The sequence below is a fragment of the Maylandia zebra genome, linkage group LG13 (genome assembly GCF_041146795.1).
Source record: "Maylandia zebra isolate NMK-2024a linkage group LG13, Mzebra_GT3a, whole genome shotgun sequence".
NCBI classification, from domain to species: domain Eukaryota; kingdom Metazoa; phylum Chordata; class Actinopteri; order Cichliformes; family Cichlidae; genus Maylandia; species Maylandia zebra.
Genome location: NC_135179.1, coordinates 532,864 through 549,453, shown reverse-complemented (window position 1 = coordinate 549,453; position 16,590 = coordinate 532,864). Strand labels below are relative to the sequence as shown.

General features: G+C 42.4%; 1 protein-coding gene across 5 annotated transcripts in view; it reads left to right on the top strand.

Annotated features, from left to right (window-relative positions):
- hspa12a (heat shock protein 12A) overlaps nt 1–14,356 on the top strand; it is a 75,143-nt gene extending 60,787 nt beyond the window's left edge. For 2 of the 5 annotated variants that reach the window (XM_024804792.2, XM_024804788.2), the window contains exons 8-12: nt 4,591–4,680; nt 6,183–6,287; nt 6,365–6,623; nt 8,496–8,599; nt 10,253–14,356. In XM_024804792.2, coding sequence (XP_024660560.2) covers nt 4,591–4,680; nt 6,183–6,287; nt 6,365–6,623; nt 8,496–8,599; nt 10,253–10,884 — 1,190 coding nt within the window. In that variant the 3' untranslated portion in view covers nt 10,885–14,356. The remainder of the gene's footprint in view (nt 1–4,590; nt 4,681–6,182; nt 6,288–6,364; nt 6,624–8,495; nt 8,600–10,252) is intronic. The other 3 variants (XM_024804790.2, XM_024804789.2, XM_024804791.2) reach the window with 2 other exon arrangements.
- Nucleotides 14,357–16,590: the final 2,234 nt, after the last annotated feature.

Sequence of the window (16,590 nt, the reverse complement as noted above, 5' to 3'; positions counted from 1 at the left end):
CGGCCCCGGATAAAGCGGATGAAGATGGATGGATGGATACGAATGAGTTTGCTCTAGTTGTGCACCTTTGCAGCACACTTTTATACACGTGCACAAGACCAAATATACTGCATATATACTGCATGTATACTGCATGTATACTGCTTGTATACTGCATGTATACTGCATGTATACTGCATGTATCACAGTGCCAGAAAACCGATTCTGTTCGTCTGAAGATGGCAGTTTCAATGTTGACAGTTTACCTACCAATCATTATGAAATTGAAGCCATTGTTCATTATTAAGTAAATAGTGCTAGTTTATTGTGTATAATGGGGGGAAACTTGAATCCAGCTGAGTCTCAGGCTCAGTCTTGGATGTGTGATGAAATGTTTCTGACACTGACGACGTCCAGATGAACAAAATCAGCGTTCTGGGATTTCCTCACCTGGATGATCGAGCACGCATCATCATATCGCTCTAACACCTCACTTCCTAAAAGGCATCATCAAAGCTTTAGAGTAACATATGTTCCATTCAGTTTGTAGGGTTAATGCTAAACAGTACACTGCCTGTGCAACACAAGCATGAGTTCAGAATAGAAGAGTGTGAGTGCTGGCACCGCCTGCAGCTCAGACCTCGGCTACAGGCAGGCATGCTATAAAACACAGAAATGAATAGAAAAATCACAGAGTTTGTGCCATAGCTGTGTGAAGGCAGGAGGGAATGGTGAACCCAAGAGCAGGACTCACGGAGGCGAATGTGAAAACACCCGGCTTTATTGGGAGATTGCATACTGAACAGAAAACTAACTAAACAAAGCAAATAAACTAACAGGCAGGCAAACAGAACACGGAGTTGAATGAGGGACGACGCAGACACTAAATACAAGAGGTGAACAGGACTAAGAGGAAACAGCTGGGAGGCACGGCTGACACTAATTACACAGATGAGACAGGGAGAGCACAAAACTGAACACACTGACATAAGACACAGACCTTCAAAGTAAAACAGGAAATGCACAGACTGGACTCAGAGACACGGTACAGACAGAGAGCAGAGGGACATGCATCAAAACACAAAAACATGATCAGAACGAACTAGAACACAAGATCATAATAATAATAAACACAAAATGCTGAGTCAAATGACCCAGGACCATGACAGTTTGTAATCGTAGAGAAACCATTCATTGGTTTTGTCATATTCAAGCAGGAAGCACTCAGGGCTTCAAAGATTCAGAGCAATTGAAAACGGACCTTTGAAATGTGCGTTTTTGCAACAGACTGTACAATTCAGGTGACAATGAATACATCAGGAAAGGAGTGTCACTGCATTTGGAGAACATATTTCTAGCTGTAACTGGATGCCTTGGAAATGGTCCCCCAGTACAAACAACAAAAATAACTAATAATATTAACCCTGTTGACATGCCTAAATGCAGTGAGATGCTGCCATGAGAATGGCTGATTAGAAATCTACCTAACAAACTGTCCTGTAAGTGGTGACGGTCACTCCTCGTCGAATACGTCTCAGAGTAGTATTATTAGAAACAATGGTTTAAAGATGATTTAAAGACTTGGGTGTCAGTTCTGTCATTTTCTGAGCTTTCCTTGGAGATAGGAGAGTCCGTTAGTCCAACACTCTGTTGGAGGATCCCTGTGAACAGTCAGGTGCATGCATCTCATCTCATAGTACACACATGAGTCCATAATAAATAAGCTGTCAGAATATTAAAGACTATTGGAACACGACTGCAGTTTCCTTTGGATGTGCATTCCCACTGAAGCATATTCTTCCTCACATGGTTTAGTCCAAATCACACATCTGTAATGTTTTGTAATGTTTATGTTATTTCTATATTGATTGGTTTGGATTGATCTTTCAGGTATCATTTAGCCTGAGATTCTTGTACATAACTACTGATTGTCCATCCCTCTCTGCATCATGTGTAATTAAAATTCTTTATAGTTGGACTGAACATTTTCATCGTCAAAGGGACCTGCTCTGGTAAAAATGAAAGTTTACACTAAATGTTTTTAGAACGATGAACTCAGATAGCACTGAGTCTCTCTGTTAACAGGTTAAGTACCACAGGAGGGTGCAGGAATTAAACCTTTACTTAAAAAGCATCATTAGCTGTCTCAGCTAATCACAGAACGATCTCTAAGCTTCCTGTTAAACCTCAGTGTTTGTTACTACTCACAATAACATTTTATTAGAGAAGTAGCTGCATGCTGCAGGTACTGCGCTGCAGTGGTTTGTATCATATCTATCTAATAGACTCCAGTTTGTGCATGTAAATGGAGAGTCCTCTTCACACACTGAGGTTAATTATTGAGTTCCACAGGGTTCAGTGCTAGGACCAATTCTGTTTACATTATACATGCTTCCCTTAGGCAGCATCATTAGAAGACATAGCATACATTTATATTACTGTGATCTCTGGCTCTGTTTCAGCGTTTGTCTTTTTGACCTCGCCCCTCTTCCCCAGCTGGTTGTGTCAAATGAGCCTCATTCCCAAGCCTGGTCCTGTTTCTTCCCATTTGTAACACAAAAAGGACCCATCCACACAGTGCTGCAGGATGAGTGATTTTATTTACATGGTCTTTCTTTATAGCAGCTTTTCAGCTGCACATCTCTTTCTTCCAGGCCACGCCACCTTTTAAAACAGGAAAGTGTGATGGATGTCAGGTCTGCTGGCTGGCCTTTACACCTACTCATGTGCTAACTTTAGGCAGTCCTTGCTAAAGTCAGTTAAAAACATTTGTCAGAGCTGGGAACGCACTTAAATATTGCTCTAGGTCATGGGTTTCACACGATGTAATTATTATGTGTGAGCCGAATCTTCAGCCCTGCTGAGAATCCATGCAGGTTAGGGTGAGACTTTGACGGACACATCATGCAGCCAATCACATGCAAAGGCAGACTGGAATCATACCATTGTGTGAAAGAAGGAAGTGGGGCAGATATTCCAAAACAGCAGGTGTAGTGGTACAGGCCAGGTACACAGAGACACTGAGGCATTTAAACCCAAGTGGGTCGGGAAAAAGGCAACGAGCGAAAACATAAAGTGAGCGGAACCTGTCTGCATTTCAGTGACGTGGAGACTTGATCGAATCAGGAGCTAAAGTCATAACCATTTTTATTTTCAGCAATTTTCCATAATGGAGAACAAAAGGTTTGACAATTGTCCAGGCCTTAAACCTCAGCTTAACAAAGTAATTAAGCAATAAACAATTAACTTGTTGAACCTCCATTCCCCTTACCGGGGGTAAAAGGGAGAACAGCTGGTTTAACAGGATGTACAGATATTTAAACATAGATGTGTGGTATCCATGGAAACATCAGAATCTCAGCTAAAACCCCACAAAACCATGAAACAACCATGAAACAACAAAAACAGCTAAAACAGCAAACAAAGTTCAGGTAAACAGAGAAAAAGAGGATTTTCGCCCACAGAAAAGTCTTTAGTGGGACTGTCGGAACAGCTGTGACGTTTTCTCTAAACACTGTTTGAACCCCATAACACGGTGCATCAAAACTGGTCCACACATGACGGATCGGGACCCGGCACAGAGTGATATAGTATGCACGGTGACGTGCCTGGATGATCGCCATGAATTATACATCAGGGAAGCTGAATGGTCTAAGCTAAGTAGATGACACAACACAGAAGAGGGCCCCTGTAAAGGACCCTGCAGTCGGTTTGCTAAAGCTAAATGTGTGGTCGAGCAGAGAGAGCGCTCGGGTGGCCGCCCTGCTCCAGGGCCCGTCTTCTGTTGTCATTTGGAGGCAGTGCACAAAGTATGTGTTACTGCTGGTTTGCCACTCTTACTTGTGCTGCTATTGGTTATAACATACAAAAAGCTGGAGTGTAAGCGAGAGTTAAAAATCTGCATTTTCATGCTTTATTCTTTTATCGTCTTTCCGGCTCATTCCAAACCAAACATGTGGATGGACACATCTGTGGGACTTCAGATCCCAACTGCATGTCGCTGGCAGTGGATCAAGTTTGCGACTGCAAATGCTGATTGGTTGATAAGACCTAACCTCCCCATTATGCAACAATCACTGGTATGCAGCACCTGTAGTTCAGGGTTGGTGACATCACCAACACGCTGCAGACCGTCTGTGGTGATAATGGAAAATACATAAACAGAGTTAATCTGCAGACGAAAAGGGAGTTTTGCCTTCCCACTGTCGCCAAACTGCTTGCTCGTGGAGCGTTGTCCAATTGTTTGGGTTTTCTCTGTATTCTTGTAGGGTCGTTAACTTACAAGCTAAAGTGTCCTGAGGTGACTGTTGTGATTCGCATCTATATAAATAAGACTGAATAGATCCATTTTCCACTTAGATTCTGTGCATGACGTTGTATATCATGTTCTGTAGTGACTGTATGTATGTATGCCAACCAAATGACCCATTTAATAAGCATTTTAATGAAACTGTTCCTGAAAAGATCTCTATAGAGATCCTGCTCATAGTATGGATTAATCTCAGGCTGCTGCTTGTCTCACACTCCACTGTATATGAGCCCCACAACTTCTCATAGCAACGCTTCCTGCCTTGGTCAGACTCACCAGAACACTCTCTTTCTGTTAACAAGCAGCTAAGGAGCATGTACGGCGCAACCGGCAGAGTCGCACGTTTTTGGTGGAAAATGTCATAGGGGAGCTTTGGTCGGAGCTGGAAGAAGGTAGAGTCTCTCTCTTCTTTTACTCATCTGTTCTCTTTTACTTTAGGCTGCCTCCTTTGGCTCTTTCATGTACTGTCATCCTGTCATAGATTAAGAGATTATGATGCCGATTAAGAAACCAGCATCATAAACCTAATATTTAGAGAATTGGCACCAAACGTATAAAGAAATAAAAAAACTCAAGTGTTCAGAAACACCGACATAGTTTAAGCATCGTTCAGCTGCTGGCTTGGCAGAAGGTAGGGCCACACATTTGATTTGGCAGTTTCTTACCCTTCTGACACAACCACAGCGGGGATGTGTGTCCAGCATGGAGCCAAATAACACTGATGCAGTTTGCTAAATAAGTTCATTTGATTGCACTAACTGGGAAAGGCTGGATCAGCCAGAGGGACGCATTGCTGTGGTTGGTTGTTATGTTGTTGGTCATATCAGAATAAACAGTCACCTGACAGGATATTACAGCCTCCCTATAAAATTAGTTTCTGTTCCTTCAACACACACATGTGGTTTTAGAGCCACTTTAAACTGAGCTCATTTATTTTACAAACCTTTCCTTTTAGGTGGGAAAAGAGCCCAGCTGAAGAGGTTTTAAGGCTTATTCGGGATACCCATCAGCGGCACATGTGCAGCTCTGCTAAATTAACACATAAACCATTTGACTGGTTAGCAAACAACCAATCACAGCACAAACCACTGGAAACCCTGCTTTACAGGCTTGATAGCTCATTAGCATCTCTGCTCTTGAACACTGGACAAATGCTTACCTGCAGCTGACAGTATCAGTCTGCTAAACGCCGTCCTGCTAGCGAGCTTTAATAACCACGGGAGCTGTGGTTTCTGTGCTGTTCCCATGTCACAGCCGAGTGGCTGTGCTGTTACACACCCTTCATCTTTAAAAGTTCTAACTAAAAATTGAAGACTGACTTTAATACAAAGACTATAATTATTGCTTTCAACATGGATACATATAAACTTTTTGTATCATATTTGATACATGAGTTTCTGAGACCTGCATCAACATGATCAATATTTGCCATCATTTCAAAATGTTATGGACAAAACTCTTTTTTTGTCTAAAATTAACATCGTTGTTATCAAACAGTTGTCAAAAACACTCAATGTATCAAATGCAATACAAAACATACACATAATAAAAATCTATCAAACACAACATGATAAAGCAATAAACACATTTTGTGGATTTTGTTATAAGGGTTCATAAACATCTCAGTTCTAAAAAATCTGAATTTTCTGGCTATTTTGTGATGGGTCTTACAGGGTTAATAGAGGCTATTAAACCTGTTAGCTCCACCTGTCCTGAGTGGTTTGCTTCCTTCTACACTGCCTTAGAACTGAGTTTACAAGGATCAGGTCAGCAGTGCTCTCTGTGGCCTCACTCCAGAAGCAGGAGTGCCAGACAAAGTCATGTTCCTGTAAACAACACAGTGCATGCACTTTGTCTCATGCCACGCTTCTCACCTGCTCACTTCTCTGCACAGGTGACCGATATGTGGTGGTGGACTGTGGTGGAGGAACAGTTGACCTGACTGTCCATCAGATCCGTCTTCCAGAAGGACATCTGAAAGAGCTCTACAAGGCTTCGGGTACAGCACGTGTAGCGTAACACTTTGCTAAAGCATCAGACCGTGTTCATGTGACTCACAGCTGTCTGTTTTCTCAGGTGGCCCCTATGGGTCCATTGGGATTGACTATGAATTTGAGAAGCTGCTGTGTAAGATCTTTGGCCAAGATTTCATTGACCAATTTAAGATAAAGAGGCCAGCTGCGTGGGTGGATCTGATGATTGCATTTGAGTCTCGAAAGAGAGCTGCAGCCCCTGACAGAACCAATCCTCTCAATATTAACCTGCCCTTCTCCTTCATTGACTACTACAAGAAGTTCAGGGGCCACAGTGTGGAACATGCTCTGCGCAAAAGCAAGTGAGTGTAAACAGAAAACCCAATCCTGGACTGACATGAGCGTCTCTATAATCCTGACACCAAAAAGATGCGCTCGTTTGCTTTTGATACAGATTTAATCTGAATTATATTGACTCTGTGATTTCATGTTGCAATATTTCTTGATCACATTTGATTCTGTACATGATCCAAAAGGTTGATTCTGTTCATCTGGACGTTTTCAGAAACGTTTCATTATCATCAGGGGGCTTCTTCAGTCTCAGCTGACTGCAGGTTTCCAACCTTATGAACAGGACATCAGGGGACATCTCCTAGCCCACTGATGAACAATGGGCTGGGAGGCCAGTTCCTCAGTACCATTCTAAACGCTAAGTCCAGATGAGCTGCCTTTTGGGATTTACTGACCTGGATGATTGAGCATCCATCAAGACAGATTAGGCACATATTAGTTTTTTTTAGCTTGTCAACATCTTGACTAAGATGAAATTTTAAAAGTGTGAAAAGTGTTTGTCCCCTTTATTCAGTTGAATTACTCTAGCAACCGCCAGGCCTGATTTCTGCCACACCTGTTCTCAATAAACCACTTAAATAGGACCTGCCTGACAAAGTGGAGTAGACCAAAAGATCCTCAAAAGCCAGACACCATGACGCAATCCAAGGAAACTCAGGGACAAATGAGAAACAAAGTAACTGAAATCTCTGTCTGCAAAATGTTATAAAGCCATTCTAAAGCTGTAGAACTCCAGCGAACCAAAAATGACAGATATTATCCACAAATGACGAAAACACGGAACAGTGGTGAACTTTCCCTGGAGTGGCTGGCCAACCAAAATGACCCCAAGAGCACAACAACAACTCTTGCAAGAGGTCACTGAACCCCAAAACAACATCCAAAGAACCACAGGGCTTACTTGCCTCAGTTAAGGTCAGAGTTCATGACTCCACCATAAGAAAGACACTGGGCAAAAAATGAGTTCCAAACCACTGCCGAGCAACAGGAACATAAAGACCCCTCTCAGTTTCTTGATCTTGAATCATCTTGATGAGTCCCAAGACTTTTGGGAAAAGCAACATGTTGCCAGCAGTAAAATAAGGTGGTGGTAGTGTGATGCTCTGGGGCCGTCCTGCTGCCTCAGGACCCAAAGACTTGCTGTGGTAAATGGAACCATAAATTCTGCCGTCTACCAAAACACCCTCAAGGAGACTGTCCAGCCATCAAGACCTCAAGCTGAAGCACACTTGGGTTCTGCAGCAGGACGATGATCCGCAACACACCAGCGGGTCCACCTCTGAATGTTTCAAGGAAAACAAGATGAAGACTTTGGAGTGGCCTAGTCAAAGTCCTGACCTGAATCTGATGGAGATGCTGTGACATGACCTTGACAAGGCGACCTCGACAACCCTCCACAGCACTGTAACAGCCAGTTAGCAGAAACGCTTGGTTCCAGTTGTTGCTGTCAGGGTGGCCTAATCACTTATTAGGTTTAGGGGGCAATTACTTTTTCATACTGCTGTAGCTAGTGGCTGTCTGTAGGCTGTGCTAACATGTTAAGAGCCTAAGAGATGCTTTCATTTTCTGGACCATCACCTGAAGCAAAAGTCTTTTTTTGATTTCTATCTCTGACTTGCATTAATAAACAGTTAAACTCTTGCATTTTTAGTCCCATTTGTAACAAACATGTTGTATCTGGATGAGAATAAAGTGAACAACAGTTCAGTTGTATCATTAGTTACATTTTGTGCTGTCATTTATAAATATGAGTCTTTGCCATTTTGTGAAATTTGACAGTTCAGTGATGTTTTGATTTGATAATTTATTGTAACTAACTAATGATCTGCCTGTGAACTGAAATGAATACAGTGTATGTAACAGATGTTCTCCTCTCTTTCCAGTGTGGACTTTGTGAAGTGGTCATCTCAGGGGATGCTGCGGATGAATCCAGATGCTATGAACTCCCTCTTTAAGCCCACCATAGACCACATCATCCAACATCTCAGTAAGCTACATTATAACACCTGCATAAACACATATCGCTCACCTTAGAGTCAAGCAAGTTGCAAAGTAAATAATAGTAGTTGTATTGCTAATAATAATACATTAAAACTGCAATGCAACTTTTAAGACAACCTTTAGTCACTGTGCCACTACTCTCAAGTAACAAAAGATCGTATAAGTATTGAACAATGAGTGTCAAAAATCTTCACTGGGATCAGTAACATTCTGTTCAATGTGTTGTTGTTGCTCAGTTTCAAACTGACAGGGTTGGTCACTCCCTAACTCCAGACAGCCTAGATCAGGGGTGGGCAACTCCAGGCCTCGAGTGCCGGTGTCCTGCAGGTTTTAGATGTGTCCTTGATCAAACACAGCTGATTCAAATGGCTAAATTATCTCCTCAACATGTCTTGAAGTTCTCCAGAGGCCTGGTAATGAACTAATCATTTGATTCAGGTGTGTTGACCCAGGGTGAGATCTAAAACCTGCAGGACACCGGCACTCGAGGCCTGGCGTTGCCTGGCCTAGATAATCCACAGTTTGCTCAACCACATGAAAGTAGGTCACATTTCTTAAGGATGGATGGGCCTGCTTCAATACAGATAGTGATTATAGCAATTTATTATAGCATAACATAAATAAAATAAAACCCCTGTTTTTCTGTGACATTTGTAACGCATTTGAAAACACTGCAAAGACAGTGCTACAACTGAATTTAATTCAGTTTAATGTATAAAGTGCTAACTCACATCAACAGCTGCCTCAAATTGTAAATATGTTACAGTAGTGGAGAGAAACCCAGCAGTTAGACAATCCTCCATGAGCAAGCATTTGGCATCAGTGGGAAGGAAAAACTTCCTTTAAACAGGAAGAAACCTGCGGCACATGCACTTGTATGTGAGGAGAACGAGTTTGAATTCAATTCTGGATTTAACAGGACGCCAAAGAAGAGAAGCTAACGTGGGAGAGACCTGCTCTCTGTCCGTTCATTAAGCCCCAAAGTGAGGAATCTAATAAACAATCTGCCTAATATCCATACGTTGTCTCAAGAAAGACATCAAAGGAAATCCACAAACCTTAATGAAGTTTAAACACCAAAATGGGTAATTGTATTCTTGCTCCCGTGTTAGAACCAATTTAAAATGAGTAAGTCCTGTTTTTTCAGCCTTGCGTGACAACTTCCTGCCATCATCGTGTGTATGAATCGCACTGATGAGCGAAAACACTGAGAGATAATAACATCGATTATCTGATTGGAAGGATTCTCTAGAAATGGGAAAGCATGAAGACTTTTACAAGAGGAAACCTGCTATGGCCAGATGATGAGGATCTGTAGAACAGCAAGGCCAAGCCTCATAAACCATGTTATTTTGGTGACAGGTTCAATTCGATTCATTTACATAACGCCAAATCACAACAGTTGCCTTGAGGTGCTTTATATTGAAAGGTTAACCCCGTGCAATACACAGAAAAGCCCAACAATCACATGAGCAACAGTGGGAGGAGAATAAGGCGTCCTTCAGAACCAGGCTCAGAGACTGGTGGTGGTCATAAAATTCAAATTCAGCTGTTTATCAGTGAAAGGAAGATATAAACAGCTGTGTATCAGTGCACTCACTGGGTATGAATAAAAGGCATTTCTGTGTTTCTCCTGCAGCTGAGCTCTTCGAGAAGCCAGAAGTCAGTGACATCAAGTTCCTGTTTTTAGTGGGAGGTTTTGCCGAGTCTCCCTTGCTGCAGCAAGCTGTCCAGAACATGCTTCAGGGCCGCAGCCGCATTATCATTCCCCATGACGTTGGCCTAACCATCCTGAAAGGCGCTGTTCTGTTTGGCCTGGACCCCAGTGTGATTAAAGTCCGCCGCTCGCCACTCACATACGGGGTTGGTGTCCTCAATCGTTTTGTGGAGGGGAAGCACCCACCGGAGAAGCTGCTAGTTAAAGATGGAACGCGCTGGTGCACGGACGTCTTCGACACCTTCATAGCTGCGGACCAGTCTGTGGCGCTTGGCGAGATGGTCAAGCGGAGCTACACGCCGGCTAAACCTTCCCAGCAGGTTATTGTCATCCATGTTTACTGCTCTGAGAAGGAGAATGCGAGCTTCATCAGCGAGCCCAGTGTCAGGAAGTGTGGGACACTGCGCTTAGACGTGAGCGGAACAGAAAGTACAGCGGCACGCCGAGAGATCCAGACGCTCATGCAGTTCGGCGACACGGAGATCCGAGCCATGGCAGTGGACGTGTCTACCGGACGCACTGTCAAAGCTAGCATTGATTTCCTAAGCCATTAAGTATCAAAAGAGAAGTCGTGCTCCAGTCCGGAGCTGTGGAGACGGACGCTAACAGCTTACACATACATACAAACACACACCTGTAGGGGCGTGTACCGGGAAGGTTCAGTCGCTCTTCATTTAAGCACTAAAGTGATGATGTGTGCAAACTTAACTTAAACTCAGACATTCAGCTTTAGAATCCGCGTATCATCGAGGTAAGAGAGGCACTAATGAGAGCTTAGTATGTTTTAGGTTCGTCACTTCACCACATCTGTCAGGTTTCGTGGATAAGCAGCATTCTAGTGGTCATTCCCTCCAAGGAAACCCCTGAACCCAGTGATGAGGCTTAAAAGCTCCTGACAGAAGCTTCTCCATACTTTAATCTATGTTATGCAGATCTACTGCCTCTGGCACAGAGAGGAACACATACGGTGAATTCATCTTTGTTTGTTGTTGTTCTGTTCTGAGACTATGAAAGGGTCAGTAAACATCCTCAGAAGAGCTACACAAAAATATCTTAATGTTCTTCTATATAAACTCGTGTCATGTTAGTAGTTCTGCAATATTCAGCCCTTTGAATGGTTCCCTCGAGGGCAAAACACACAGTTTTCCTTATACATGGCCAGTCTGCCAAATGGACGACTTGCAGTCATCTTCCATTTGTGAGATTGCTAGCTTAAAAATAACTAGCATTACTATGTAAAAATGTTCAGCTATGGAGGATTGATGCAAAGTGTTAACGCTGTGACATCTTTGGGTAGCCGCTACAAGTGAAACCACGCTGACTCGCTAACATTTACCAAAACTAAAGTTACAAATATACACTATATCATTCTTAATGCGTTGAGAATGCACGCAAAAATATTAATTTGAGTCATTTTGCTCTTTTTTCCATTAATGGGAGATGTGAGAGTAGTTCATATTTTTAGATTGAATTCAGCTTCCAGCATGGGCGGACTCTCACTGTCAGGCTCATTCATTCATAGATTTCATTATTACAATCTATGAAACACGTGTTTTACATCCTGCATAGACATTTAATACTTACATACATAAGAGATCATATTTGTGCTTCGCCTGTAGCAACATACTTTATGTTTACAGCCTCATGTAGGGTTTGGTGCACTCATGGTAGTCACTGTACCATCTGTAGAAATATGGGTTTTTACTCAACCGAGGTTGCTGATTTTTTCAACTTTTATTAGCCTTTGTCCACCGCTGGAGTGGAAAGCTTCTTCTACCAGGAAAAACATGCTGTCCTCTTCATGCTTTGGTTTCATGATCAAGCCTTTAGACCCAGTACTACACAGACGAAGGGAACCCGTGTAAAGGCTGAAGGTGTGGTGATTCTATTGCAACTACATTTATAGTAGTATATTTATAAAGTATATAGCCACTTTACCATTAGGCTGAATCATGCAAATGCACCAGCTTGGCCCTTTGATGTAATCCAGTGTTATATCTGATTCCAGTAATGTGAAATGTGCTGCAAGCTCAATCCTAAAGAAAGAACAACCATCAATCTGCTTAACTGTGGCCTTTATTAGTTTTTGCTTCTGATTATCAGCTGTGGAAAGAATGACCCCGCCCACTCGACCTCTTTGATTGCACGTATAAGGTGCAGCAGGCCAGTTGAGGCAAACAACAGTGTATTTATTTCTGTAAATACAGTATTTAAATATTGTACAGATTTTTAGCATTGTACGAGCAATTTCAAAGCCAAGAGTGCATATGTCTGTGTTTTTGTGTACGTGCACATGAAGGAGAGAAGAAAGCTCATGTTCTGTCACATGGACATCCTCAACATTTCTTTCTCACCAGCCAGAACGTGAGAGTTAGAGGCTTTGTTGTTTTCCTTCAAAGACTGGATGCGTCACCTTACTGTCACTTTGCAATCACACAAAAAAGCTTGAATACCTTTGTCCTTAAAAATATTTCAGCCCGTAGGGTTGCATGGTTCCACGATCTGAATGTGCACGGCCCAGTTGGACCGCACACATTCAGATTCTCTTCATTAAAGTGTGAGGCACAGTCACCAATAATCATACAGGTAAAATCTCCAGATCTCCAAAAAAGTCTCAATCATGATAGTGCCTAGCATGAATAAATGTGATGTTCAAATTCTGTCACCGCCAAGAACATACAGTGCTTACTTTCACCTGCAGCTCGGTTCATAAAGACATCCGTTCGTCCCTGCAATGGAGGAAGATCCGTATTTGAATAAGCAGAAAACGATCGAATTGGAACGTGCAAAACCTGATTTCATAGCTTCGCCTGTTTTTGACTTAAGATTAATTTGTTGAAACGGCCATAAGATTCAGACGTTAACTGTTGGCCTTTCTAGTCTCAGTGTTGCACAGATGTAGGAGGCAGTCTGCCCTTTAACAGTTGTTGCATTAGGGCCACATTATTGTTTAAATTTCATGCTTTGGAAAGTTACAAATACATACTTAAAGAAAAAGTACAAGTACTTTGACGTATACTCAGTATACATCAGCACCCCCAGGTGCCATCATTAGAGTGGCACCTGTGGAGCACACTGACAGTCAGCAGGAGATTTAGGAGGAAAAACACTCAGTCTCAGCTGCAACAAACTCCCTTAAATTATATAATCACACTTTTGAATTTCATTTTTTCACTGCCATGGTCCAGATATGCAGCAGTTATGAGTTATGTCTGAATTATTATGGATTTCCTTTGATCCTTTGTTTAAACTGTGAATTAAAGCTGGTCTCGCCTTTCAGTGTAAGTGTACAAAGCTGCACAAGCTCCAGTGCCCTCTGCTGTCTTCAGCACTCTTTCTGCGATGCACGTTTTGCATGTGTCACATAGGAATGGCTGCTATTACTAATACACAAAACCACGCTTAACTACTGATGTTTACTCTGGTAGTGTCCTCTTTTTGAGCTCTGGTGTTTGAGCTCAAGCGATGGCAGCTCATAACAAACATTACTGATAACTGAACTAATAACCTTTTATTTTACACGTCTCTGTGTTCACAAAGCATAAATGTAAGACTTGTTTAACATTAGATGATTGCTATGTGTTTTGTACACCTTTGAGTGTTATGTGATGCACAGGGTACTGTTATGTAGCAGCTTTTTACCTAAAGCTATAACAAGATTAGCAAGATTTAGCTGACTAGCTGACTTTAGCTGACTTTATTCTTGGTGTGTGAAGCATAATTTTTGGTCAATGAGTGAATGATTTCAGGTTATTTGGATGTGATTTGAGTAGCACTCTAGTCAGCTTGCGTTGTCTTTAAGCATCTCCTTAAGACTCTCTAGAAAATCCAAGAATTCAGAAGATTTCGCAGCTAAAATCACAGAGCTTGTTGTAAGGATCACCTTAGCCACTCTGGAACGCAAAAACTAAGCAAACTTTATTGTTTAAGCAAAGACATTTTTATGTTTATTATTTTTCATGCAGTACTATGTGTATTTTACCAATGCCAGATATTCACTGTCACTAATAAAATGTTTATTTCAAATTGTTTGCTGTACTTTCTTCAGCTTAGTTAAAATGGGGTCATTTCATAGGTCTTAGTAGCAGAGCCAAGGCAACCAACAATTAAAATGTTAAAGTTACGCAAAGTGTGTTTATCTATGCTAACATGTGCAACCACAGCCTGCGTGTTACTTGTATGATTAGCTATCTAATTTTAGATTTAGACCTTTGTATTTCCTAACACACCGACCAACGCTTTAAGGTTTTATCAGCAGGTCTGTTAGAGCCAAGCTGACACAATCTGAAGAACAATGGCTACATGTTTGTGAAGCAACACTGCCACCAAGTGGCTCTAATGAGGAATGAGCTGGCTCTACCCTGGTTTTATTATTGTGAGACGTCAAGGACTCCACTTTTTTTAAAAGAAAAAAAGTTTGCTCGTAGGACTAGCATGTTATTTTTGACATGAGTTCTCAAAGCACTGCAGACCTCATTTTAAAGGCTGCAAGTAATTTCCATTTTCATTGAATTTAGTTAATTATTTAGGAGATTATGTGGGAACTGCACCAGAAGTGGGAAGTTACAAATTAAAAATACTTTACTGTATTTAAGTGTAGGGGAAAGTGGTCTTGTTTCTGCAAAGCCATAGAGGAAATTGGTCATGTGACTGCACATTTTTGAAGAGTCAACCATTTTACTCATCCTGCAAGGAAGAGAGCCTCATTGCAACAAAGCCAAATCCTACGACTACGCTGGATTGGTTGAGATGGTTGATGGTTCCAACAGTGGTGCAAGTTTTTAAGGTCAAGTAGTAATAGGTCTGTGAATGGAAAGCCCAGCTTCACTTTCAAAGAAGATGATGATGGAGTCATCCCTAGTGTATAAAAACACTACCCACATCACAAAAACTTGGTGGTAGTGGGTAGCATCAAAGAGTGGGATGTTATGAAGTAGGCCAGATCTGTGAAGACAATTGCAGTTCATTTCGTCTTCATTTGAATTTCATTTTGTTCTGAACATGTGGCCGTGTGGCGCTAGGCCTTGTTTAATAAAATTGACTTTGGATGTGCTCATGTGGCGCAACTTGCTTTTATAACTTACCCCGCACTGGGGGCAAGGTGTGCCACAAGGCCACTTTGTTTTGGATCCACAGTGATTGTTCCCAGGGATGCACAACATCCTGAAACATCCTGAAATATAAGTACATGTTTTAGTTGGAAGCATTACTGTCATGGCCTCACTGTAAGTAAAAACTGGCACAACTCACCCCACTCTCTCCTAATTTTAAAGGCTCTTTAATTTATTTGTCTGAGCCTTCTAATACTTAAAAGTATTTGTTGGGCAGGCAAAAAGTCACTGATTTTGATTCTAGCTAACAAATGTCCGGTTGGTTGGCCATCACCATTTTGTCCATCTGTAACTGGAAATCTCAAATTATCTTAGATGCTTGCTGGCATCTCCAATCAGGAATTCCCACACCCGCCGATCCAAAGTCCCCCCGCCCATTCCCTGCCCAGTACCTGTGTGCGGAAGGCACTGAAGAAGATGAAGAATGTAAAGGCAACCGGACCAGATGACATCCCAGCCAAAATATGGAAGATGCGTTCCTAGCTGATCTCCTTAATCGTATTGCAGCCGAGAACAAGCCTTCCCAGGCCTGGACAACCAGCACCACCATGCCGATCTGGAAAGGCAAGGAGAATGTCAGCCAGTGCACCAACTCTGCGTCGATTCGACTACTCTGTCATGCAATGAAAATCTTTGAGCGAATCCTGAATAAATGCCTTCGTGATATCGTTGAGCTTACCCCAAACCAGTGTGGATTTGTCAAGGGCTCCAGCACCACGGATGCCATTCATGCTGCTCGACTGCTTATGGAAAAGCACAGGGAGATGAACGGGATGGCGCATGTGGCATTCTTGGACCTGGAGAAAGCTTTCGACCACGTCCCACACATCCTTATCTGGAAAGCACTTAGGTCACATAGCATCCCAGAAGAATAAGTGCAATGGATGCAGCTACTCTACCAAAATGTCACCAGCAAAGTCATATGCCCTGCAGGTACCTCGTCACCGTTTAGCATCACCATCGGCGTCCACCAAGGTTCAGCCCTGTCACCCCTGCTGTTCATCCTCTGCATGGACACAGCAACGGCCGACCTACAATCACGAATACACTGGAGCTTCCTTTACGCTGACGATGTTGCATTTGCTGACCCAGACCACCTGCCCCTCCAAGAGCAGTTGCAGGAGTAGAAGGACTGGCTGGAAGAAAGTG